We start from the raw sequence: 26,072 nt of genomic DNA on the forward strand, positions 1-26,072 counted from the left end.
TTGTTCGGCTTCTTCAGTGTTTGCAGGACGAGTGTCTGACGGCGCCTCCAGCACACGGTTAGTAAAAGCAGGGTCGAGTGTGTCGCGAGCCCAGAGAAACCAACCTGCTGCAGGCCACAACAGTCCACAGTTGTCTGAGCACGCCATTTCCAGGCGACAGGTGGTAGGAGCCCATTGGTCAGGTTCGGCATGTTTTACCTTTGTTGGATTTTTAGGCTAAACTACACCTGAGTCTGTGTGAGGAGTCAGAAAGCAACCTGGAATCTCCGAAACTGCTTCTGACGAGCGAAACCTTCATCCTGCAGTCCAAAGAGACGACCTCAGCGTCACGCCAAACGCCCGCCCTAACGGCAGCAAATGAACCTTCGTGAGTTTCACGCCCTCATCACAACACCGCTCTGATTGGACGCCTGTCTTAAATGCAGAAGCGTAAAAACAACGCTTTAATCCCACCCCTGACCCCCACCTTACAGCTTATTACGAGCTCGTGCAGACCTTACCCGCCTCTCTGGAGAGCTGCATGAAGGCATCCACGCCCTTCTCGCCGTAACTGCCCTCTGACGCCACCGTGGAGACGTAGTTCCAGCCCATGGTCTTGACGATGTCCACCATGGCCTGAGCCTGGAAGCTGTCCGGAGGGACCACCCGAGAGAAGAAGTCGTACCGCCGGTCGTCGCTCAGCTCTGGCGCCGTGGAGGCGTAGCTGATCTGAGGGATCTGCAGGAGGAGAGTGGAAGGAAACAGGGGATGTTAGGAGGGGAGCGTGGAGGTGACGCAGAAGGATTCTTCGGGAATGACTGGACAGGTGATTATTATAAACATCTGTATGATGGCGAGATGAGTCTGCAGCATGAACCAAAACAACACGAGCGCACGCTGAACATAAAAACAGGCCAGATGTTCACGTGTCATCTCGAAAAACGACTTCATGTAAGCTTCAACCTGACGCCGTCATGTGATCACTTATGGCGTGAGCTTTTCCTGTTGCTCTGATGATAAGATGGTGTGACCGTGTTTGACTGTTCCCTTAGAAATGATTACATATATGTGTATTTATCTGCTGGTAAATTATAAAGTAAATTCATGCTTTTCTTAACATTTTATGGTGTATATGTCACATTGTGATAATTATATATATGTAAATAAGAGTTATAAAACCACTTTTACCACATTTTATTACTGTTACAATATTCAAAGCTTTTATTAACATGTTTAGATGTTTTCACGAGCTTTTAGGACCTTCTGCTGCTCGGCTGTTCATCAGCCTGAGCTGCAGGTTAACGAGGTCTCATTAATATTAACGCTGATTGGTTCTGTTGTTCAGCCGCTAATAAAAACTTGAGTTATTGATCGTTTTTGTACTGAAGAAGTCTGAACAGGAGTTGTGAACATGAGGTGCTGAGGTGAGCAGAACGAGGCGCTGAACACGTTTGTTTTACGGCTCAAATGGATTGGATTGCATTTATATAGCACTTTACAATGCCACTATTCATTCACTCTCACATTCATACACTGGTGGAGGCAGCTACAGTTGTAGCCACAGCTGCCCTGGGGCAGACTGACAGAAGCCAGGCTGCCGTATCACGCCATCGGCCCCTCTGGCCAACACCAGTAGGCGGTAGGGTAAAGTGTCTTGCCCAAGGACACAATGACCAGGACAGAGAGCCCAGGGATCGAACCGGCGACCTTCCGGTTACAAGGCCCAGAATAAGACAAAGAAGGATTATTATGAAGTGTGAATCGCTTTGTATGGATCACATCAACATGACTGGACTTCCTGTGGACTTCCTCTTCGCCCCCTGCCGGCTTCAATAAAACTCGGCCAGCATTGATCTGAGACGGCGAGGTGAGCTGGGAGGCGAGGACAGTCCACGCCTCTGAGGCGAGGAGAGAGATGACGGGAGAGCTGAAGCATCGATCGGCAGCCCTGACAGGAAAACGAAACAGCCAATCAGAGGCAGCGATGATCCTACACGCTGGCATTCCCATCTGACATTAATGCGCCGTGACGACGGCAGAGGACTCGGATTTACTGACCTTCTGCTCGTCACTGATGTCTATTAACGAGCGCTTGTGTGGGAGGACGGCGCCGCTGCGAGCCTCCGTGTGAGACCTGAACCTCCAGGGGGTCAGAGGTCAAAACAAACAGGCGGCGGAGACCCCAGATGGAGGTTTCCATGAATGTATCAGAAGAAGAAGCTGAATTTGATCTTTGCCTCGTATAAAAATAAGACATTTATGAGCATGTGAGATTTGTGAGCACGCTCCGTCTGCACGCCGTCCGGCCCGTCCAGAGTTTCTAATTAAAAACGGGGCAGCGCTGAACATGAATTAGATCCATTAAACACTGTTTGAGTGTGAGAGCGTCACCATCTCCTCGCTGTTCTCGCGTCTCTGACAGATTCCTTCACCCTCCATTATTACCCAGCGGGCCGCATCTGCTGCAGCGGCGGCTCTCTGAACTGAATCGGCACATTGGACGTGCTGGAGAGCGTCATCGTGCAGACGCAGAGGGATTTCTCTCTGAGCGGCGTGCTCATCCTCAGCAGATCAAACCGAATCTAAAATGATGTGTTTCATGTCAGCGTGTTCAGACTGACCATTTCAGCGTTTTATTCTGAGAGTCACACGCCGAGGATCTTCATCTCCTCCAGAGTCTCACATCTCTGCTGCTTGTAAAAGTAACTGAATCCTGTGTGAGCAGCTCGCCCTCGCCGTGGACGTGCAGACAGCTGTCAGTGGATCAGTGCGATGCTCCGGGAAGCCCTGCACCGATCCTCAGCACATCACTCGTCAACAAAATAAAACCACACACACAACAACAGCTGGCACCAACGCAGTCGTCAAATCAGCAAGCCCGACTCGTTAGGTTTCTGTCATGGTGCGGGGCGGAGCCGCTGCATCTCCTCGTAGTGGCGACGCCTGTCAGTAATCAGCGGTCACAGTCGTTGAGATCGTCGGCTCACCACAGCGAAGGCCGTCATGGTCAAAGTGTTTTAGTCACTGCTGCACTGGTGTCGGCCATGTTTCTCTCTGCTCACAGTAACACTTTGAACATTTGTTAGTTTTGTCGGTTTCCCCTCTGATCAGTCTGTACGGTTTTTGTCATCTTGACCAAAAGCCAATGATTAAAGACTAAAACTGTGTTGTTGGAAAGTTCCTCAGCAGAGTCCCTGCATGACAAACACACCACATCACTCAAATCCTTCTGTGACTGACAGAAAAATCCTCTGCAGCCTCTCGGCAAACAGAGAAGGGCCTCAAATAAACTGAGACCCGGAACAAACACAGGAAGTCAAAAGCTCGCGACGCGCTAATGGTAAATGGCCTGTATTTGTATAGCGCTTTTCTAGTCCCTAAGGACCCCAAAGCGCTTTACACAACCAGTCATCCACACATTCACACACTGGTGATGGTAGCTACAATGTAGCCACAGCCACCCTGGGGCGCACTGACAGAGGCGAGGCTGCCGGACACTGGCGCCACCGGGCCCTCTGACCACCACCAGTAGGCAACGGGTGAAGTGTCTTGCCCAAGGACACAACGACCGAGACTGTCCAAGCCGGGGCTCGAACCGGCAACCTTCCGATTACAAGACGAACTCCCAACTCTTGAGCCACGATCGCCCTTTCTTTAATGAACAGAGCTGCTGTATTTCAGGCTAAAACCAGGCGACATGTTTCCCTGAGCTGCAGCAGCGAGATAACACAGTCCTCACTCACAGGTCTCAACAGGATGTGCCGTGCCTGTGATAACAGCACATTTAGAGGGTAAAACAGATGATATTCTCCCTGAAAATAAAACAATCCATCCTTCTGAATTGGGCCCAGCGGGCTCCTGTAGCCAGCCGTTTGTGTTTTAAAGACTGTGGCTGAAGGATATGATCTTTACTTAAGGCCCAGAGCGGTGACGCTGGAACCCCGTCGAGGGTCTCAGAGATAATTTGATCTGACGGCTAATTTCCACGAATCACTGGGAACATCTCGTATCCACTCAAAATCCAGCTGACGATAAAAATGCCTCTGCTTTCTCCACTACATGATTCCACTTCCTGTTCACATTTCATTTCAATGTTATTTACACAGCGCCAAATCACAACAACAGTCGCCTCAGGGTGCTTTATATTGTAAGGTCGACCCTGCAATAACACATACAGAGAAAAACCCAACAATCATATGACCCCCTATGAGCAGCACTTTGGCGACAGCGGGAAGGAAAAACTCCCTTTTAACAGGAAGAAACCTCCGGCAGAACCAGGCTCAGGGAGGGGCGGGGCCATCTGCTGTGATTGGTTGGGGTGAGAGAAGGAAGACAGGATAAAGACATGCTGTGGAAGAGAGACAGAGATTAATAACAGATATGATTCAATGCAGAGAGGTCTGTTAACACATAGTGAGTGAAGAAGAAACACCCAATGCATCATGGGAATCCCCCGGCAGCCTACGTCTATTGCAGCATAACTAAGGGAGGAGTCAGGGTCACCTGGTCCAGCCCTAACTATATGCTTTAGCAAAAAGGAAAGTTTGAAGCCTGATCTTGAAAGCAGAGAGGAAGAACAGCTGCAGCCATGTTGGTCACAGCTCAGTTATTTCAGTATCAAAGAGCTGTTACTGTGCTGAGGGGCTGTCAGTGTCACGCAGTCCCTGGAAGTTTGCCTTTAAATCCCTGTAAACAGTTGCTTACAGCACACTGCAGCATAGCAACATAATCCTAAAACACAGCTGCTAAATCCACCGACCTTTGACCTCTGATGAAATGAGAAAGCCAGTCTACTTCCAGGGTTTAGCTTTCTTTATTCAGTCTCAGACCTTTAATGCAGACGCGTCCATGTTTGTGCTCATAGCTGTCTGACATGCAATGACACAAACACACGACAAACACACGTAACACAACACAAGACATAAAATTTACAAAGAGCAGAGCGAGGAGGACAACAAAAAGACCTCCAGGTCTATAATTGCTGAGCACCAGGTCACCATAGTGGTATATACAAAAGGTAGCCCCTCCCCTAATCAGCTAACGTGGATTTTAAGAGGCTAACTGTAAGAACTGCGGCCAATCAGACCCTATATATTTTGACTTTTCAAAATAAAAGTCCCTCCTTCTGTTTTCTCTGCACAAACTTGGGTTAACTACACGTCTGCTGCAAAGACAGTTATTTCCATGTCACTTCACATCTCTTCTTATCCGTCGCTCTACCCGAGGCGTATGAGGCCCGTTCGTGCACACGTTCGTGCACACGTATCATATGTGGGAGGAGAGGCGGTGCAGTCGCCCCTCTGTGAGTGAATCAGAGGTGGAGAACGAGAAACGCTGCCTCCTAATCACACTTAATTACAATGACCCTGCTCGCCTACGGTGCAGCAATCACAGATTTCATTACAGCCGCTCATTTTGTGCGATCAGGCAACACACACACACACGGGACCGTGCACGCATTCATCAACACACTGTTTCTTCCAGCCTGCTGACGGACGGCTAAATGAAGCAGAAACAACGAGCTGCAGAACACTTTCACTTCCTGACTCACTGTGTGTGTCTGTGTGTGAGCACTGTTATTATCACTTTATTTGTAAACCATCAGCATTCAGCTTGACTGTGATTCACCTCCAGCAGGAGTCTGACAGACCGACTGACTCAGCCTCCATCCCTTCATCCTCCTCTTCCTCTCCCTCCTCTAATCTTCCTCGCCCCTCTCTGTTTCTTGCCGGTTCTCCGCCTGCTGGCTTTTTTAAGTCCTCATCAGCGAGGATCTAATTTGGCGCCATAAAAACGTGGATGAAAGTGGAGCAGCGAGTGAAGGCGCTGACATTTCTCTGATTAAGTAGGCCGGCGAGGTGGAAGCGGGGTACCTGCGCCACACGGTTTATGAGCCTCGTCCTACAGACCAGAGAGTGCGTTTGAAACCGTTTAACACCGCGCTGTGTGTGCCGCCGTTATCACACCAACCCAAGCTAATGTTAGACCAAAACGAGACACAAAGACACACAACAGGACTGCAAAGAGACAACAGCTAAGGTCATGAGACATTAAAGACCACAAAGAGCCAAAACACAAGTCACAAGAGATGAAAACAACCAGCAGCAGCTACAACTACAAGAAGAATCCATGTTGGCGTGCATCTCATCTGGTGATGTTACCGATTACCGGACTCTCAGTTAATGTTAGCGTGTGTGGCTCGATGGCGGGAGCAGGAGAGCGGCGGTGGGCGGCGACATCGGCCCACGGGCTGTTGAAGGTGAGCGAGGTCTCGGCTCCAAACGTGTTTAATTCATGAAACACGTAACCCGGCACTTATTTAAATGTAACTGATTAATTCATGCAAAGACACACACTCCTCAGATGCTTTCACATTAAAAGCCTCGTTCCACACAGCGGCCCCATTAAGTCCGGTCAGGACTCGTGCTTGCATAATTCATCAGGCATGCTCCTCTCTTTAATCTCATGCTGTTAATTCGTTTGTCCTACTGCGCCCTCCATCCTCACCTCGCTGTCACCTACAACCGAAGAGGAGGAGGAGGTGGGTCATTAGAAGAAGAATATTCTGGAGGAGAGGGATGCGAGGCGAGCCGTCCGCGGCCGCTGAAATAATGACCTCGCTGCCAATTAAATTTTCAGTGACCTCACCTAATTGAATGGTACACTTCCAGCCGAGCTCAGCCCAGCTGACGGCTGAGAGGAAGGCTTCAGCACCTCAGAGGGTCCACATCAGGACGCCACGGCCCGGAGCCTGAACATCATCCACTGACAGTCTGACACCAGGAGTCTGCTCACAGGTAAACGGGAACTTTCAAAATAAGGGCGAGGCGATCATGGAAACACGGGAACATGACGAGATGCAATAAAAATGTCTAAGCAAACTTTGAGCGTCGTCATTGTTTGGGTGCGGTCACGTCCGAGATCCGGTTCCACCCCCGCTGAAGCGGCTCTCTGGTCATTTTGTCATTTTTATCGTTTCTATTTGTGTGTTTAGGGTTTTTCCTGATTCAGAGCAGTTTGTGCCGACTCATAAATAAGTCTGAAGCATCTCTGATTCATGACGTTCTTGCTGATATCATCGAATCATCATCGTCGAATCTGAGCTTCACCTGATTATTTCTGCTGCTCTGAGTTTCGGGGGCGTGGCTGAACAGGTGAGACACAGGTACGACTCGGCACGTGTTTTAGGTGAAACACGAGCTCACTGATGACTTTAATGTTCCCTCGGCTCTCTCTGCCTTACTCCACCCCCTCAGCCTCTCCTCCCGTCTGAACATCTTTCTGCCAAACCCGAGTGCTCGACTCCTCGCCGCCTGCCCAGAGCCCATTCAGCAATCACGGACAAACAGCCGCTCGTTCATTCATTTTGTTTTCGCCGCTCGGGCAGGCTGCACTCAGCCTCGCTCTGCTAAAAGCAGCAGTCAAACACTTGAGCGTGAGTGGACGAGCTCCAGCCTCTCGGTATCGCTCTCTCACACAAACGCCCCTCGCCGCGGCGTCCAGCTCTCTGCAGCCCTTTCTAAATGTCGCTGGGCTCGGCGCCGGGCGTGTTTCACAGAGATAGCTGCTCCTCGCAGCAATGAATCCGCCCTCGGTGGCTCGCCTCACTCGACAGGCGAGCTTCGAGGACACATTAAGCTGGTACCGTGCCTGTCGCCGCTTATTACACCCCCAGCCCGCCGCAGGTTCACGAGTGATGGAACGGGGCTGAGAAACGTGGGTCTGAAATGAGACGATGCAAGACACAGTTCTCTGTCGTTTCTCTCTTAGCACAGTTTCTAATACAGAGCGTGAATCCCCGCGCTCGCCATCCGCCCCGAGGACACGCCCCAGACCAAACTTCTTCCAGTCTGCTTGCTCATTCCGACCTCATCAAGCACAAAGGAGTCCAAATCCTCCTCAGTCCTAAAATCAATCAAAGCCTGAGGCGTCCAAACTCTTTCAGCTCCAGTGAAGCGATCCGTGTGCCTGCTCTGCAGGAGGGGGCGGGGTTAGTGAAGCTGGGCCAGCTGGCACATAATACCTGTTGGAGAAGGACGAGAACGACCACGGAAGAGCTTTGGGCCTCGTCCACGCAGAAGACGAACGCAGCGTCACAGCAGCAGGATGCAAGCTGTTTGTGTCGCTCCTTTAAAGGAAGTGCGTCGACACGCTCGCACAAGCTGGCGTTTGTGTTTCTGATAGTCATGATGTCATTCTGGTGAGAACTGCAGCTCATTGTGGTTCAGAACAAACCTGCAAAGTCTTTGCACAAACGAGCTCGCCACGCTCGCCCTCCCGGGTCATCTGTCGCACGCGCTCACATTGAGTAACTGAAGGAAACTAAAACAAATACAGAAGATAGTGAAGCCTCTGCCTTCACCGTGATGCTTCTGCGTGCTTTCATTTTCAGAGGTCGACCGGTGTTCTCACCCTTTCCACGTTTGGCAGCTGAAGTTTGTGTTTATCAGGAAGCAGCGTGTCTGCGAGGCGAGGCAGCAGCTGGGCCTCTCCTTCATGTTCAAAAACACAGATTTAATATTAATACCACCCACCGGGTCCACCTGGTGTGCTGTCAGGAACGAAAACATTAGCTAACCATTAATTCAACAAACTAATTACCTCATTAGCGGCCCCATTAATACTTTTAATTTATCACGGAGACGATGAGGAGGGCGAGCGACAGGCCAGTGAGGAGGGTCGTCCTCAGAGGAGGCGGGACTCATCGATCATTTACTTAAATCTGAATCGGTGTGGAGCGCCCCACGATCACACGCGACATCGATCCTGCACACGTTCAAAAATCTGCAAAGTGTCAAAGTAATAACACACGGCGTGATGGAGGCGGAGTCACCGGGCCGCTCCTGACCATTAGGATGCCTTAAAAAGCAGAAGCCCACAAACTGATCCCCCTCAAGTCGCTCTCTCTCTTTGTGCCGAGCTGAAGGCCGACGAGACACGAAGCAGCCCGCTGAGAGGCTGCGGGGGCGACAGTTGAGATGTGCGCGGCTAACAGGAAGTCTCCTGGCGTCGTGAGAATGAAGACGGCGTTCAGATCAACCTTCGAGCCCAACAAGCTCGCGCTGAACGACCCGCTTCCTCTCCCAGCAGGGCAGAAGCAGCTCAAAGTGAAGGCTGGCGGCTCGCCCGCAGCCACTTTCCTCCATCCCAGGGAATTCCAGGCCTTTGTTCTCCCCGCTCATCACAGCGCGGGGAGGCGGAGGACGAGGGATGCTGAAAGAGGAGAGCGGTGGGTGGATGTGTGAGCTGGCTGAAGATGGAAGACGTGGCGCTCTCTGATCTCCTCCGCTCCCTCCATCTCTCTTGGACGCCTGCTTTGGCTCCACTCCTGTGGAAGCAGGACGAGGCTTGGCAGCATCGCGGCCCGGGATTGGCTCTAAAGTGGCGCTAATATGCTAATTCCTTGCAGTTAAATGAGGAATGTCCCGGTGGAAGCTCGGGAAAGATGCTGAGCTCCAACTGATCTATTTATACCAGCAGAGAGGAGCAGGTGGAGACGAAGACGAACTGCTGCATCCACCGAATGCACTCATAATAATAGCAGCCGATGAATGTGAGCGGATCGGCTCATAGAGAGAAGGTTACTGGACCGGGAGTCTCAACCTTCAGGGGGAGAGGACGTGTCTCACAGCCCTCTGCAGGACTCGAGCTCCTCAAAACATCAAAGTCATGGAAAAAAGTGCATGGATGTGACGGACGCACATGAAAAAAACCGACTTTTATTTCTCTTCCTAAGTGCTGTTTTCATAAAAAGCAGCCCTTTGTGGCTTTAGTCAAATCGTTGACTACCAACAAATATGTGCATCCATTCAGTCATTCATGATTTGACTGGTTGCTGGTTTCTCTTAATGATCTTAACTTCATGTACTAATGATGCCTGCGTGGCGAGTTAATCGCCGACAGCACCGTTTGTCACGAGCGTCGGATGAACCGCGGCCGCGTCAGGTCACTTTTATCGATTTCTCCTCTTTAGGCTTCACTGATCCTGACCTGTGACAGCAGCACAGAGCAAACTGTCCGCATCGCTGACACGACGGCGACGCTACCCGAGACAGACTACGAGACGTTTTCACACAAGTATTTGGACAGATTTGTGGTTCTTCAGGCTCACGCTGTCCATTTACTTTCACAAGCTGAACTTGTTTCTCAGTTTTTGGTCTCAGTGCTGAACAAACCGTTCAGATATATGATATATTATGTACCAAGCAGCTACAAGTGTGGTTTGTGCTAATCCAATAAAACGGCGCCCTGCATGAGGTAGTCTAATGGTTTAAACCCACCTGAGCTGTGTGTGGGAAATCCTCTCAAACGTTTACTCAGAGTCGGTGAAACTTTAATCCACCTGTGAGTTTCCACACCTCTCACTGCTGTCCATGTGTGACTGTTCCCCGACAGCACGCTTTCCCGCTGCTGGAGTTAATTGGACAGTTTCATTAGCAGGATGCGTCTCCTCGCTGCAGCTCTGATACCGCGATGCTTCTACGACAGCTCACCTGGACAGAGAGCAGGTGTTTCCCAGGAATGCGTCGCCTCAGCATTAATCACTCGGCAGGCCGCGGAGCGCCGAGGTGGTGCATTAACAAGCAGCTAAATGTGATTCCTGCTCCGCGCCTGCATTTATTAGACCGGATCGAGGGTGGAGGTCGGTTTGTTTGTGAGGGGCCCTGACACGACGAGGCCACCTGTACGTTTTAATGAGCCGAGGGTGAACACATTTCCATAAGACTGCTTATTAATCCGTCTCCTCCACATTTACTTTACAGCCGGGGAGGAACAACCTCCAGTCTGAAACGTGCTGCCGTCAACATGCAGAGCGAGAGGAGGGGCCTCAGCCATCACAGGCTTCGTCCTGCTCACGGGGACGGAGAAACACACCAGGATACCAGGAACTCTGTTTACTCAAGAACAGCAAATGCTCACAAACAACCACACAGACGTCTAAAAGCAGCGCCCGTGTTACACGTGAGCAGACCTTCAGGTGAAGCCTGACTCCACAGGTCAGAGTCGGGCTCCAGGAGTTCGTCTGATGCTTTAAAGCTAATTTACCATCATCACCATCATCATCGTCGTCGTATTCAGCTCACTTCTTTAAATGTGGGATAACAAGCAGACCTGCGTTCTTTAACCCCGCCTCTCCTGTTACCACGGCGTCCAGCGAACACAGACTCTAACCGTGTTACTGAGAGCGACTATCCGATCTCAGCGGCTATAAATTTTATATCAGGCTGTAAATGGAAAACCTGCCGAGCCAGTGTGAGAGCAGAGAGGGGCACGCACAGCAGACGCACCAATCATCTGAATATCAATCATCACGTCGCACAGGAGCAGCAACGATCTGCCGCAACGCCGCCTGCACACGCTCGTTTAGGACGACCTCTCATTCATTCAGCGCGTTGCCGCGCCGACACTCAGCCGCCCTGCAGCCGCTCGGTCTGTTAGCACGGTAACCACCTGTCGGTCAGAGAGGCCACGCCCCTAATAATAATAATTTAATATAACTGAAACAGGTGAGTTGTAGATAGATGTAAATCTGTGCCTTTCTCGAGGTTGCTGCCTCGAGCTTGGGGATATTTTTCCACACTTCTTGTGTAGAAATGTGCCGTGGGTGGAGCAGACTGAGCACGCAGTAAATTTCTCCTCTTCTTTCTGCAGCTCGATGGGAGAAGCTGAGCACTTCCCTGCGGCTGCTCGGAGGTTTGCAGAGGAGCTCCCTAACCCTCCGAGCCCCCCGAGCCGATCCTCAGGAGCCTCTGACCCGCGGACTCTTTGCTTTGCGTCGTGGGCGAGGAGAAAGCTGAGAGTCTTAATGTTGAGAGAAGTTCAGATCAGCCCGGAGCAGCATGCAGGCTGCAGCAGGAGGGAAAAGACGACCCCACGAAAACCACGGTGACTGGAACACGAGGAGACGCCAGCCTCCACGCCACACATCTACAAGAATGAACCTTCATGTCATTGACGCCGTTGCCTCATTTCTTCTTAAGTGTAATTAGATGCATCTGAACAGGAAACGTTATGAAATGACATGTTATGACATCATCACTTCATGGTCAGGAGACCAGCTGAGTCACGAGGAAACCTCCCAGACATCACAGACAGTCACGCTCCAGTTAGAACCAGGACAGGAAGTGAGCATTGATTTCCTGCTCTGAGCTGTGAGGCCCTGATGCTGGTGGAAGTGTGCGCACTCCGGCGGTTAATCGTCTCCGTCTCCGAGATCAGGGACGGATCAGCTGATCCAGCATCGGCTGTGTTTTCACGGTCTGCGTGGCAGATGTCGGCTCATAAATATCTAACCGGCGAGGCGGCGCTGGTCCGTCTGCTCAGATTGAATCTGTAAGGCTCTCACAATCGCAGGTAATTTATGGCGAGCCTCGGCCCGACGCTCGCCTGTCAGCTCTGAACACGTCTCGTGTTGGCCATTTTCTCTGCTTCAGCCTGAGCTGCAAGGATTTGCCAGGAGAGCCTGCAGCTACTGCTAACGACTGCTGCTGCAGCCCGACTCGGGGGGAGGAGGAGGGCAGGGTGCTGGTCTTCATCACTTATCGAGCTGATTGGTCCAGGAAGTCCCGCCCTCTCCTCCTGACTTGATTCAACTTCCTGCTAACCCCACTGATGAGAACAGAGAGGCGTGTCCTCAGCCACCCAGAAAGTGATCGTGTCGCATTTTCCCCCGTGGACAAAAACACGACAGGTTACAAACACAAAAGTTCAAAGTTCAAAGAGCAGAAACATGAAAACATTCAGCTTAAAGCTGACTCGCTCCATTTATCTGCTCCTTTATTTCTTAACACCGTTTCTACCATCTGCTATGAATGAAGTTATTTTTATAACAAAGGCGTCCACAGCTCAGTCCTGGGTTTATCAGCAGAGCCTTTCCCCACACGAGGACCATTAATTGTTTACTGGCTGTCACAGCAGGTCTGTCCCTTCCAGCCAAACCCACACTGATGGCAGCCCACTGAGAGCGCTGCTATGTGGGTTAGCGGCGGCGGTGCTGGCCAGGCAGCCCACCACAGCTAAATTATTCATCCCCCCTCTGACTGCTGCGGTGAAACGCTGGGTCAGTGCGAGAGGAGGCAAACAGCCCGAGCCAGAGGGGATCAAATGGACCAGGATACTTCCTGCAAACAATCCCCACATATACATAAGTGCTCTTTACCACCTGTCACGGGTCAGACGTGTGAACCCGCACGCTCACAGAAAAGGGCGATGGATGTGTTTCTGATGGCAGCGCACCGTCTCGCTTACTGCAGACATGTCTCAGGCCGGGTTTGGTCTCTCTGACCGCCATCAGGTCCACGACGCAGCTGGAGCAGCCCCACGAGGGCCACGGGACGCCAGATTGTCCCGGCAGAGGTAAGAGCGGTGTTGACGGTTGGAGTCGTCCTGTCAGCCTGTCAGAGAGCCGCTCCAACATACGTGTCGCTGTCACGTTAATAAACACGTTAGAGCGCCGTCCCTCCGCTCTGATGCACGACTTACAGCCTGCCAGATGGTGCTGCAGAATATTTCATCACTATTAATGTCAGCGATACATTAATGAGGACTCCTACTCGCAGCAGGTGTCGCGCGGAGACGACGCTTCATTTAAATTTGTCGTTTCCGTGTTTCACCGGATGAGAGCTTGTAAAACAAGAGGTCAGGACACCGGCGGCGCCTGAATGTGTCTTTAATGAGAGCCACGGCGTGTTTTACACAGGGACAGGACAGGACGTTCTTACTGCAGCCGCTCGTCGGCCCTCAAACACACGAGTCCACATATTTATGGCTCTGTAACCTGTTCAGACAGAAATGTGTTCGTGCCGTCGCAGAGATGTTCCAGTCTTTCAAAGAAACGCAGTCTCAGCCAGCTGACTCAGCTTCTCCCAAACCCAGAAATACCCGATCGGTCGGCGTCACAGCGTTCAGCGCCTCGCTGCTAATGGGCTTAAGGGGCCGAGGAAGAGGAGAACCGAGCTTCAGTCTGCATTTATCACAGGAAAACATTCACAGCCATGCACCATTACACCTCGCCTTCTATAACACCTAAAAATGTTTGGCTTAGAACCAAATTTGGGACATTATTCAAACGCTTTGATGGACTAACAACTCAGACCAGGCGGTGTTTCATTAACAGCTTATTTTGTGACGTCTGTTATTGTGTTATTTATAGTATAAAGCACCTCGAGTCGCTGCTGTGTTTAACTGACACTCTATTTACCACGTTTGATTCAAACTGTGGCGAGAGCAGCAAAATGATTCGCCAACCCGACGACTCCTACAGGACCGCCGGGTATTAATGAGCACGAGCACGAGTCAGTGCACACGAGAGCAAACAGACGGACGCTCGAATCCAGACTGGACCTAAAGAAACAGCAGCTTCCATAAATGCTTGAACACCCTGGAATGAAAGCAGCACACCTGTGTGCACCTGTGAGACCAGGCTCTTTATTAAGGTGCTGCAGGGAACCAAAAGGCAGCAGAGCCCACACAAGGGAGGGCAACAGGAGGGCAGTCAGAGAACAGGTGCAGACGTCATCTTTAAATAGACACAGGAGATACAGCGTGGAAACACCAGGGCACAGCTGACACTAAGACCATGACAAAGGAAATAAGACAGACGACAACTAAACGAAACAGGATCCGATATCACAGAAGGAAGCAGCGACACCGTGTTAGCAGAAACACGAAGAATCTGTAAGAAACACCAGATTACAAAGATTTACAAAACTACAAGCACAACCATAAAATGCTTTCTATGGATACAGAAGGAAACAGAAGACCTGAGAAAACCCTCAGGCTGTGACGTGTTCACCAGCTGACTTTAAAGTCTTTGGTTTTTGTCCGTAGACGTATTAAAGACTCGTCACTCGCCCACCGCTTTCACCTCTTCAGCCTCTCCAATCTTGTAACAGGAGACATGTAAGAAGGTGACGCGCTTAGTTAGCATGTGGCTAACCTGTGACCCGTTTATGCTGAGAGGTGAGCTCACGCTAACCCTGAGGTTTCTCTGGTTTGGGTCCACGGCCGGTCTTAGCTCCGGTCTCCTCACTGAAGGACGAAGCGTGACCTCTGAACTCGTTCTGATGAACCCACGCAGACGTCGCAGACGTCATACATGCATGTCCTCATCGTCACAAGAAGCAGCGCTTCAGCGTGAGACAGCTGAAAATAATAGCGCAGAATTACAAAATTCTGCTTCCTGCTCGTCTGCTCGAACAAAGAGACAAAGTGTTTCCACAAGACTCAAGCTTTCATCCACAATCACACCCTCCCCACTTATCCCCACGCCATCGATGCATCCTCAACAAGCTAAAGCCTGACGTGAGCGTGTGCCCATCGGAAAATCATCCCGATTGTGACAAAAAACAAGAAACATGGAGCAGAGTGACTGGAGTCAAAGAAGAGCTGCTGCAGATCCAACCCCCTGTAAACGGTCACCGCCTGCAGCGTCCTTCAGCAGGAGGCGGCTTTATGCCTCCAACACATGCACGCGACTCCTGCAGGTTTGTGCTGAGTGTCTCTCTCGTCACGCAGCAGCTTCATTTTCAGCCCCTTCAGGAACAAACAGGTGATGATGTTTACTCATGAAATCTGGTTTCAGGTTTCCTACACGTGCAGTTGCACACTGCACTTTGGCTCGATCTGTGGCTCCTCCCACAGACGTACTGAACACACGCGGGCGAACCCCCGTTTCATATTCTGATCCGCCTCCATTTTTACGACAGCAGTGAGCGGACATGGCTGCGTAGGCTCAGCTGATGAAACTTACTCGAAATGTAACTCAGGTCGAGTGACTTCAAAAAGTGTGACACGAGAGCAAAAATGAGCTTCACGTAAAACAGAAACAGGTTTCCTCCTGCTTACCGTGCTCTGCTAACGGCTACAAGCTAAAGACGAAGCCCTGCACAGTTTGTGTACATCATTATTAATCATGCAGGTGTGGGTGTGCGTCACGCAGCCGATACACACCGACTCGAAACGAGAGCAGGAAGTGCAAAACGCTGACTGACTGATGTTTGTCGGACTGGTTTCTGCAGGCTTACTGGATTTGCTCCCACGTGTCTCTGATCCATGACGCGGACTTCCTCACAGCTGTGGAGACGCTACGAGTGAATTTAAGGATGTTTTTGTTTTTTTAATGGCGGTTTGTCGCCTTTGTTCGTCGGTTCCTTCCCAGCTCCGTATGAATAAATATTGGTGCTTGTCGCCCACCTCACCTGCACCCCTCCCCGTGTCACCACACAAAACCGTGACGCTGTGCTGGCGACCGGTTTGGCACACAGCGAATGCTGGCAGTCGGTAGCTCAATTATGCAGCGCGGCGGTGGAAACTGAAAGGATTCTGTCATTCTGTCGGGCGAGTTTGACATCGCCGCCTACGAGCGCGTGGACCTCTCCAGAAAGTACTCTGAGACGTGAAAGGACGGCTCTGCTGAGAGGATTCATTCAAATGGTGGTTTAGCTCGTCTGCGTGAGGACCGAACGTCACACGATTTTAATCCACGCCGAGGTTTTAACTCGCATTCTTGTCTGTTTCCTCGGGCCTCCGCTCCGACACGACGAGCAGCCTGAACGACTGTTTCTGCTGCAGCGGCCGTCGTTCTTTCAGACACGTGACAATTTAGTAACGGCGTGCCGACAGCGTAGGCTGCTATCAGTGTTCCCTCTGGTTTTTAGCTGTCTGGCAGGAGACATGGAGAAAGGTAGAAGAGGAGAAAATGATGGGCCTGGGAGGAGGAAGAGGAGGTGCTGAAGGGTGAGACAGCGAGAACACTGAGGGTTCAGTTTTTTGTGTTTCTGACACCAACAAAGACATCAAGTTAAAGTCGGAAGAGTCTGAGTGACAAGCTTTTCCTTCATCTCCCACAGAAACATCGCCGTCATTACAGCTGCTGTATAATCACATCTATGCAATAAAAACACACGTCCAAAAATCTGATTCCTGTGCAGAAACAGGAAGTCCCTGTCGCAGACATCAGCCCCAATCAGCTGAGGCCTCAGCCTAAACCAAAGGTGATTGGGCCACAGGAGATCAGGTGACGCTACAAACGCAGCAACAAAGTGACACCAGCGTCTGCAGAAAGACGGGTTTAATAATCGGAGAGAAGCCGACCTCCGTCACACCTTCATCCACGCCTCATCGGGTGGAGACGACCACTCGGCCTTACAGCACGAGAACCCAGAGCATCAAACATGCGAGGTTATTCGGTGCTACTGTTTGGGTCGTTGCCATGGTGATTTTGTATCCAGAGTGACCAAGGAAAGCTAAGGCTAGCTAGCTCTGTTATCAAGCAGCACACAGATATCCAACATCCAATTAAAATCCTGGAACTTTATTCCGGTAAACTGGAGCTCAGCCTGTCGGTACAGGTGACCACAGAGCAGCCGTCTCATTGGTCAGAGTCTTTATTTGCAGTCAGAAGGATTTTTACTGGTGCAAGAAGAATCACATTCAGGTGTTTTTCGGGTGATCTTTGTGCCTTTCTTTGTGTGATGAGGAAGAGGAAGCAGAGGTGGAGAAGTGTCAGCAAAGTGACGGGAAGAAACGTGGCGAGCAGCCACGACGCGGCGGGCGAGGAGGCAGAGCAGCGAGGCGGACATTTTGACTGGTTATTAGCGCTGTGGGGGTGTCAGAGTGGGCCTGCATCAGACATCCTCTGACACATCGTATTTCCTCACCTTTTAATTGGACTGTCACGCCTCGGACCAGCCGGCCTCTGGCGAGCCGCTCAGGATGTTTCATCACAGTTTGAAACCAGCAGACGGCGGAAACGACACGTGAGGACGACGTTAGTCCAGCTGTGGCTGCTAATCAGCTCCTCCACACAGCTGTTAAAGCAGGTCAGACCTTCTCACTGGGGGCATCTCGGGATCCGCTAACGAGATGGCGAGACTCAGACTCCCGTGATTGAATCGTTTAGCCTCAAGAATCACGTGACGCCACAGCTCTGCAATAAGAATCCAGCAGTGCTCGTCGCGACAGGATGTTTCTGATTGAAAGATGTGGGAGCGGCGTTTTGTGGGGACCTCGAGTCATTTGTAATAATTACACAGTTTGTTGTTCTGTGTGAACCTGCCGTGGTCGTAATTTAAGTGAAGTTTCTGCAAACTACCTCCCACATCTCACCGAACACACATTTACTGAGACGAGTCCAGTGAATCAGCAGCAGCTGCAACATTTTTTGTCTTCGCCTTTTCCGCGTCTCCTCTATAACAGCGGCTGCGTTGCTGCTTATAGGTACGACTGAGTGTCACTCCCTGCACAGCTGGACCGAGGTTAACATTAACATCAGGCCTGCAGCTGGTGACATCACCCACTCACACAGGAAGCTGCTACTGTTAATGAGCAGGATGCTTCAGAGGATTTCAAAATAAATCTAGATGTCGTTGTTCAGACGTTGAAAAAGAAAAACGCTAAAATGAGTTTTCCAGGTAAAGTAAATGTGTGAGAAACACTCGAGTAATAACTTGTTTTGTGATGTTTGCTTTGTGTCGTCATACAAATAAAAAAACCCTTATTTCCATTTACAGAGACATGAAATCAGAAAACATATTCTCCGTGTACACACTGTCAGATTTCCTCTCCTCTTTGGAAGGCAACAGCTGACGTGGATCACCGCTGAGATGAATCCACCTGATATCAGGCTCAGTGTCACTCTCTGCCGGGATCACATCGACTCCCCGGTAAAAGATGAGAAAGCCGGAGCTGGACAGATGTTTCTGTCTGTCTCAGTTCAATAAACAAACTAAAGGCTATGACTTTGTTCTGTAATGACTGTGAACAGCCTGGCATCACGGTGCCTGTTTGCATTGAGCCGTCTCACGTCTGTCTCTGTCTGGACCGTCTGCCCCTGATGGCAGTGTTACCAGGTCATAAATTACATGTCGTTATAATTACACAAACTGTTGCTGGTGTACTGAATGTTAGGACCTCCAAGCCTGTAGTTAGAGCCCCTCCTCATCCTTCTTCTTTGGTGCAGCCCTATAAATCTGGGGTAAACCTTTGACCTCTCACCTTTGCTACAATTCCCCTGCTCGGAGTCATTTCTAACTCTAATTATATCTTTACCCACCCTGATGTTGTGTGCTTCAGTTCATTGCTGTCATCATTTCGTCTGTCTTTACTAGATGCTGTGAATATGTGTCACGCGTGTGTCGTGTATGTGTGCAGGCACTGTTAATGCTAGCACGAACGGATGAGTCTTGTTAGCTTGAAAGCTGTAGTGGGTGGTGTTAACCCTCGTTCCACCTCTTTGGTTATAGGAGCTGGAGCGGGCCGGTTGTTTACTTAGAGGTCTGTTTACCTTTCAAGACATTAGTTCATTGGCTGCTCAGCAGGATAAAAGCCCAGCGTGGGACTGAGCTGATGGAGAATGTTTTCTTATTTTCTTCTAATCAATGAAAAGATCACATGACTTTACGGTTCAGATGTTGGCACAACTTTTGTTTTTCACCTTTTTCAGTTTCTATTCTGATTCTACAAAGTCAAGTGATTTACACGTTTGCATGACGAGAGTAAGATCGCCGGTTTAATCCCGGGAGGAGTTTGTTTCAGGTGATAAAACTCTGCTAAATCAAACATGCGGAGCTTCCTGCTGTGGATAAAACTGCTTGTTTTAACTCGTAAAAAAGGACGTAGCTGAACCAGAGGACACACAAACCACGAGGTTGTTTATGTTTCCAAATATGCATCTTAGTTTTCAGCATCTGTGTCTTCTTGTTTAGGTTTTTATACTGAAACGTAAAGGTGCTTATTAAACATGTGGAGGGAAACACAGGTGAAGTATTTTATCAAACACGTGCACATACATCTCGTGGAGCTTTGCCACTTCATGCAGATGACACCAGGGTTCATATTTAGGATTCTGGCACACAAAAACGAAACAGGATTTGTTAAATAAATGGTGCCGTGATCATCCTCTCGGATTCTTCTTCTGCACTCCGTTTTATTGTTTTTCCTCTCCTGGTCCACGTTGATCCTGCGTGTGTTCATCACTCCAGTTCGACTGACTGTTCATGCACACACTGCAGCTCCTGTGTGGATCTAACCTGCAGTCGCTGACTGACACGTGAAATTGCCTCTGAACGTTTATCCCTGCAGCTCTGAACAGCACGGGCGCCGCTCGCATCCACAAATGAGGGCGCTTTATGCAAACCAAGGTGTCGATTGTTCTCTCTGCATGCGTGAGCGCAATCACATTTCCATTTCAGTTGTTTAGCGCGCACACACGCGGACTTACAAAGAGCGCGTTCGTCGCACAACAACCAGGCCGCCGATACGAGCGGCGTGGAGTGTCAGAACCTCGATTAGCCAAACTTCCCGACATGTTACGGAGGCCGTCTGCCTCCATGTACCTGAACATGCAGGAAACACTGGACAGCTGTCTGCTTTACTCCAGGTGTGTTCAATCACGTCTCATACACGCAGCGTTTTCAGTGATTACCTCACCCAATCAGCTCACTGGACTGGACCTCGTGTTTGTGCTGCTGGAGCATTTTTAATGACATCATCTGACCAGTAACGGCTGCTGTGAGGTCACTGTGCCCACAGACCGTCCACGAGGGCCGAGCTCCAGTTTGTAGGCGATGTTACTGATTAGCAGGTATCTGCGTCTGAGTGATGGATGACATTCACGCGGTGCTGTTATCTGCCATTCACTCAGCGTGAGAACGTGACACGATGTCGACATGTTGGAGGAAGAGGAGAGCGCACACACGAGCAACTCTAACTTTTACACGTTATGTCTCAATCATCTGTGTGTAACCTGTAATCTTGCGATATTTAGTCGAGTAAAAGACTTTAGATGATGAGTGAAACCAAATCAAAATCAGCTGTTAAGCTGCACACGCTCTGTGGGCCTGTGTCAGCTCATTACTTCAGGTCAGGTGGCTTCGGATGTCGAGGACGTGTTGGTTGATGTGTTTAAAACTCAGGACTGTGAAGAAAAGTAACGACTCGTAGAGCCGTGAGAGGATACGACCCACAAAGCCTGACAATGACTTTCCTGTTTGTTCACGTACATTCAGCTGCTCTGGCACCATCGTTCTTGGTGTACCAGATTGTCTGAAGGATTCCTCTGAACACAACGCAGCAACAACGATAGAAAACACACACACAGACACACACGGCTGGGATCTATAATTAATTCACAGCATTGAGCACAGAAGATAAATCACTGTGATATCGCAGAAATATAGAGATGATATTGCACGGAGAGTCGGGCTGGGGAGGGGCTGCAGGTCAGGAGGATGACGCTGTTACGGCCCTAGCAGGGCCTCTCTCTCTCTCCTGAGGGTGCCTGTGTGGGCGTGTCCCACTACCTCCTGCCTGAGGTGCCACCTTTCCCTCCTGTACAGCTGACTCCCATCAGCAATTAAGGGTATTTAAGCCCAGAGCAGGGTGAGCTCTGGGCCAGAGTGCCATTTTGTGTGGGTACAGCTAGTGAGCTGTGTAGTGTGTTGTCCAGCTAGTGAGCTGTGTAGTGTGGTTTCCAGCTAGTGAGCTGTGTAGTGTGTTGTCCAGCTAGTGAGCTGTGTAGTGTGGTGTCCAGCTAGTGAGCTGTGTAGTGTGGTTTCCAGCTAGTGAGCTGTGTAGTGTGGTGTCCAGCTAGTGAGCTGTGTAGTGTGGTGTCCAGCTAGTGAGCTGTGTAGTGTGTTGTCCAGCTAGTGAGCTGTGTAGTGTGTTGTCCAGCTAGTGAGCTGTGTAGTGTGTTGTCCAGCTAGTGAGCTGTGTAGTGTGGTTTCCAGCTAGTGAGCTGTGTAGTGTGGTTTCCAGCTAGTGAGCTGTGTAGTGTGTTGTCCAGCTAGTGAGCTGTGTAGTGTGTTGTCCAGCTAGTGAGCTGTGTAGTGTGGTTTCCAGCTAGTGAGCTGTGTAGTGTGGTTTCCAGCTAGTGAGCTGTGTAGTGTGGTTTCCAGCTAGTGAGCTGTGTAGTGTGGTTTCCAGCTAGTGAGCTGTGTAGTGTGTTGTCCAGCTAGTGAGCTGCGTAGTGTGGTTTCCAGCTAGTGAGCTGCGCTTTCCTTTTGACTTTTTGCTTTATTTGACCAACGCCTGAGTTTTGTTTGTTTTGTTGGTGTTTTATGGTGATAACGGCTTGTCCGTCTCTCTTAGTTGAGCTACTTTAATAAAACTCTTTAATTTAACTGTTTTGCCTCCCTGACTCCTTTTTCTGACCTGGTCACTTTTGTTGCTTCCCCCTTAACGCCTAGACCCCCCCCAGGGGAACGTACCAGACGCTGTGACCGTCCCCTTGTTTAAACACGCTCATCTCCTCTTCCTCTCCAGGCGAACAGTCCAAACATGTCTGAGAGATAAACGACCCGTCAGTGCTGCTGCGCAGCTCGTCTGCATGAAGCTTTAGTCAGACTGGTCTGTGATTGGGTAATGAGCACAGTTTGTCTGAGTTTGTGACACAGGTTCAAATCTAAGCTCTGAAACCTTTTAGCTGACTTAACGGCTCACCGTGCTGAGCTCCTCATCCACGCGCTGAGAGCAGGCACCCTGCAGAAGAAGCTCGTAGCTTTGAACCCGTTCGCCACCTGTGGGCGCGGTCATAGATTGGGAGCTTTACCTTCGTGCTAACGTGCTGTTACTGGTGAATAACACCCTGAGACACCTGAACTCCCCCACGCTGGTCTGAACGCTCCTCCTCCTCCTCTTCGTGCATGAAGGTGATGAACAGACTCCTGGTGACACGTGCGAGTTGAACTCAGCAGGACTTTAACACCAGGCTTCACCCAGAAACCAAAACAGCTCCTGAACTTTTTAATTGTGCGTCCTCAACAAGAGAGTCCCCCCGACTCCTCTGTGGTGTTCCTCGGGTTTAACCTCGCCGTCCTCTTCCTGCTGTGCTGTATTTTCCTGTGAACCACGTCACGAGCGCTCTGAGCTGCTGAAGCGACCTTCGTGTTAGCGATGCGTGTCAGCCGCCGAGCTGCACATTAAAAGTAGTTTTTGTGTTTGCTCATATTTGTCGAGCGATTTGAAACGTTTGACGTCTGCACACCTGACTGCGTGGCGGGGATGTGGAGGCGAAAAGGCTGAGTGTGCAGCGTGGGGGCGGGACCACGGGGGGTAAGGCTGTGTGTGAGCCTCGACACGGCCTCAGCTGGACGGAAATAAGGTCCCTGTCAAGCTCTGCTGGATGGTTCCTGCAGCTCTGCGTTGGGACGAACCTCCGGAGATCAGGAACACTCCGACATGTTCTCTGACGTTTGATGTGAACATTAAGCAAAGCTCCTGACCTGCTTCTGCCTGCTCTTCCTCCTCCTCCTCCTCCTCTAACCTCCGTACACTCCAGGATGGACCTGTTCTCACTAACGAGACAAGAGGTCGCCGTGGCACCTCCTCGGGGCCTCAGGACGCCGTCCTCGCTCGACTGCTGCCGGACATTCGTGCCTCTTTTTGTTTTCATCATCATTAAAACTCTCTCCTTCCCTCACTCAGCACTTCCTCTCCCTCTGTCCTCGCCCTTCTCCTTCACCATCGTCATTAGCGGTGCTGTTAGTATGCAGACCCGAGGCCGGCGGCCTGAAAGCATCAGATGCTGAATTCAAACATTCGCAGCATTAACGCACCAGGCAGGCGTCCGCTCAGAGCGCACACCACGCCGCCTTCCTCTGTCATCACCGTCTCCTCCTCGCTGACCAAGTGCCGTTCAGTCCTCACGGCAGAGGGCGGTGCAGCTTTTAATCAGATGAGTCTTCGTCTGCGCTAACAGCACGGCTGAGTCAGGACTCGCTGTAATTGGGTCGCCGTGCTGCGATACGATGAGCAGTCAGTCAGATCAGACTGGAGGTGGAGCCAGAGGTTAGAGAGTAAAACCTGGCACCTGCTGACCCACATCCACAGAAATTATTTCCTGAATGCAGTTTTCTCTCTAGGCTTCAAATTAAGATCCGGGAAATGAAAAAGACATGGACCAAACCCTTCAAGACTCGAGACCTCAGCTCAGTCCTGCCTCCTGAGTATTATCAGGATGGTTTACAGAGCTGCAGCCGAACGGGGCCAGGAGCTCCTCACACACCGATGTTTCCTCTTCTGGTTTCGTGTTCAGAGAATCGTTTAATCCTGAGATTCACTTTTGAAGACTCGACTCAGACACTGAATGTTCTCTGCCTCCTTTACATCATAGGGACTTATTACTGGGATGACATAAGCTCGAACTGCACTACGGTCCATGAACTTCACTGAAACTGAACCTAAAGATAAAAAGAGTGGAGACGCCACTTTCTTTGACCCCTAAAGGTCAGAGATGGGACCCGGACCGGTCGTTTAAAGACTCGAGGCTGACTGGGCAAACCCCTTGTGACCTGAGACCTCCGTTTAAGATGAGACCTCAGCTTGCGATCAAAAGGAGCAGCCACCAGTGGGTGACTTGGTGGTGGCGTGCTAATGAACCGCACTCCGAGTCCCTGAAGCTGAACGTATGACCAGCTACAATGACTCTGACTGTGAAACACCCAATTAAAGCTTTTAAACTGTCGGGATGAATCTGTGCCGAGTCAGGCCGCAGTCTCGTGCTTGTCACCATCTGTTTAACGCTGGGGATGCTCGCCTTGCTCGGGGGCACTTTGATTGAACGCTGAGTTTGGGGAAAGTGTGATTCGATTACCCTCCCTCCTAATCCTCTGGATCCTCCTGCCTCTTCTGTATTGCATGTCTCAGCTATAACAAGTCCTCCCTGGTGTTTACTGCTCATAATCAGCCGCAGTACAGTTAAAGGTGTTGGCTAATTTTGCTCCTCGGGGACAAATTTAAACCCTTCATCCAAATTAGCCGGCCTGCGAAGAGGCAGGACGGGGCCGCTGATGAACGCTGGCAGTAAAACGGTCAGGCTTTGGTCTTGTTCACAGAGTCTCAGACTTTTTAATCCATCTCATATATTTATGATGTTTATCCAGGTTTAACTCATGTATCACACAGGTTTCCTCTTTCAGGAACCGTTGGAAGTTTCTCTCCGGCCCAAATGGTTGAGGAGTTCTGGTTTTTGTAGGAGCTGACCCTGGGCGATAACAGAGTTATCTTCAGACTGTCAAAGCAAATATACAGGGACCAGACTTTTGGGTTATGGTTTCTGTTTTAGTACGAGCTGCACTGACCAATCAGGTTTAAGCAAAGACGTCTGAACGATATCTGTGGGAAGCTTCAGTAACAGTACAGAGCTCGAAGCAGATGCAGTCGTCTCCTACTGTGGAAACAAAGCTGCTTTTAGTCATGTGTTTATGTTTGGTTGGACTTTAAAATTAAAGCTGCACTTACAAAATAATTGCCCGAATAATGCAAAGTGCAGTTATCGAGATGGACTGGAGGCAAAGCTTTTCACAAAACAGGAAGTAAACCTTCAGATTAAGATGCTCTGCTGTGCACGTGCAGCTTTAGGACACACTCGGACACGTCTGCTGTCACGTTTCTGCATTTCACAGACGACTGAAAAGATGATAAAATAAAGAAAACACCATAAAAACAAAAAGTCAGAACATCATAAAGAAATAAAACAATAAACAAATAAAAACTAATAAAAGTTCAAAAGCTGCAGCTCGATGCTGATGATCCAATAATGATGAGATGGGAACCACTGCTGTGTGATGCAGGCCAGTGTGTGTGTGTCTGTGTGTGTGTGTGTGTGTGTGTGTGTGTGTGTGTGTGTGTGTCTGTGTGTGTGTGTGTGTGTGTGTGTGTGTGTGTGTAGAAGGAAACCTGCAGCCTGGCGTTTGTATCATTGACACCTTTGTTTAACAGCAGCATTAGTGTATCGGGGTCTTTAGCATCGTCAGCTGCAGGTCTTTGTTTCTGTGTCGTGTGTTTAATCATTGGCCGTCATGGATCTGAGCCCCTCCTCTTTCTGTCTTTGGCGTCTCCGTCTAAACCCGAGACTCTGCAGCTGCAGCATGAACGCCGCACAGCGCAGATGTTTCAAAAGCAGATGTTGCTGCGCCCACAGTCGGTAAAAACTGACTGTACATGAAGCTTACATTAAAATTGACCAAAGCAACCTTCGTCTTCACACAGATGATTCAGACACAAACCCTGAGCTGACTCCCTGTAGCTGCTGTAGAGGTTTGCATTGGAACAAAATCACAGAGCGTGAATTCATTTCTTCACACTGCTGACAG

At 50.2% G+C, this 26,072-nt stretch overlaps 1 protein-coding gene across 4 annotated transcripts in view; it reads right to left on the reverse strand.

Annotated features, from left to right (window-relative positions):
• grm7 (glutamate metabotropic receptor 7) overlaps positions 1–26,072 on the reverse strand; it is a 151,286-nt gene that overhangs the window by 93,489 nt on the left and 31,725 nt on the right. For all 4 annotated transcript variants that reach the window (XM_082533437.1, XM_082533439.1, XM_082533436.1 and 1 more), the window contains one exon: positions 501–717. In XM_082533437.1, coding sequence (XP_082389563.1) covers positions 501–717 — 217 coding nt within the window. The remainder of the gene's footprint in view (positions 1–500; positions 718–26,072) is intronic.

Source organism: Aulonocara stuartgranti (genome assembly GCF_965226115.1).
Source record: "Aulonocara stuartgranti genome assembly, chromosome: 5".
In the NCBI taxonomy this organism is placed as follows: Eukaryota; Metazoa; Chordata; class Actinopteri; order Cichliformes; family Cichlidae; genus Aulonocara; species Aulonocara stuartgranti.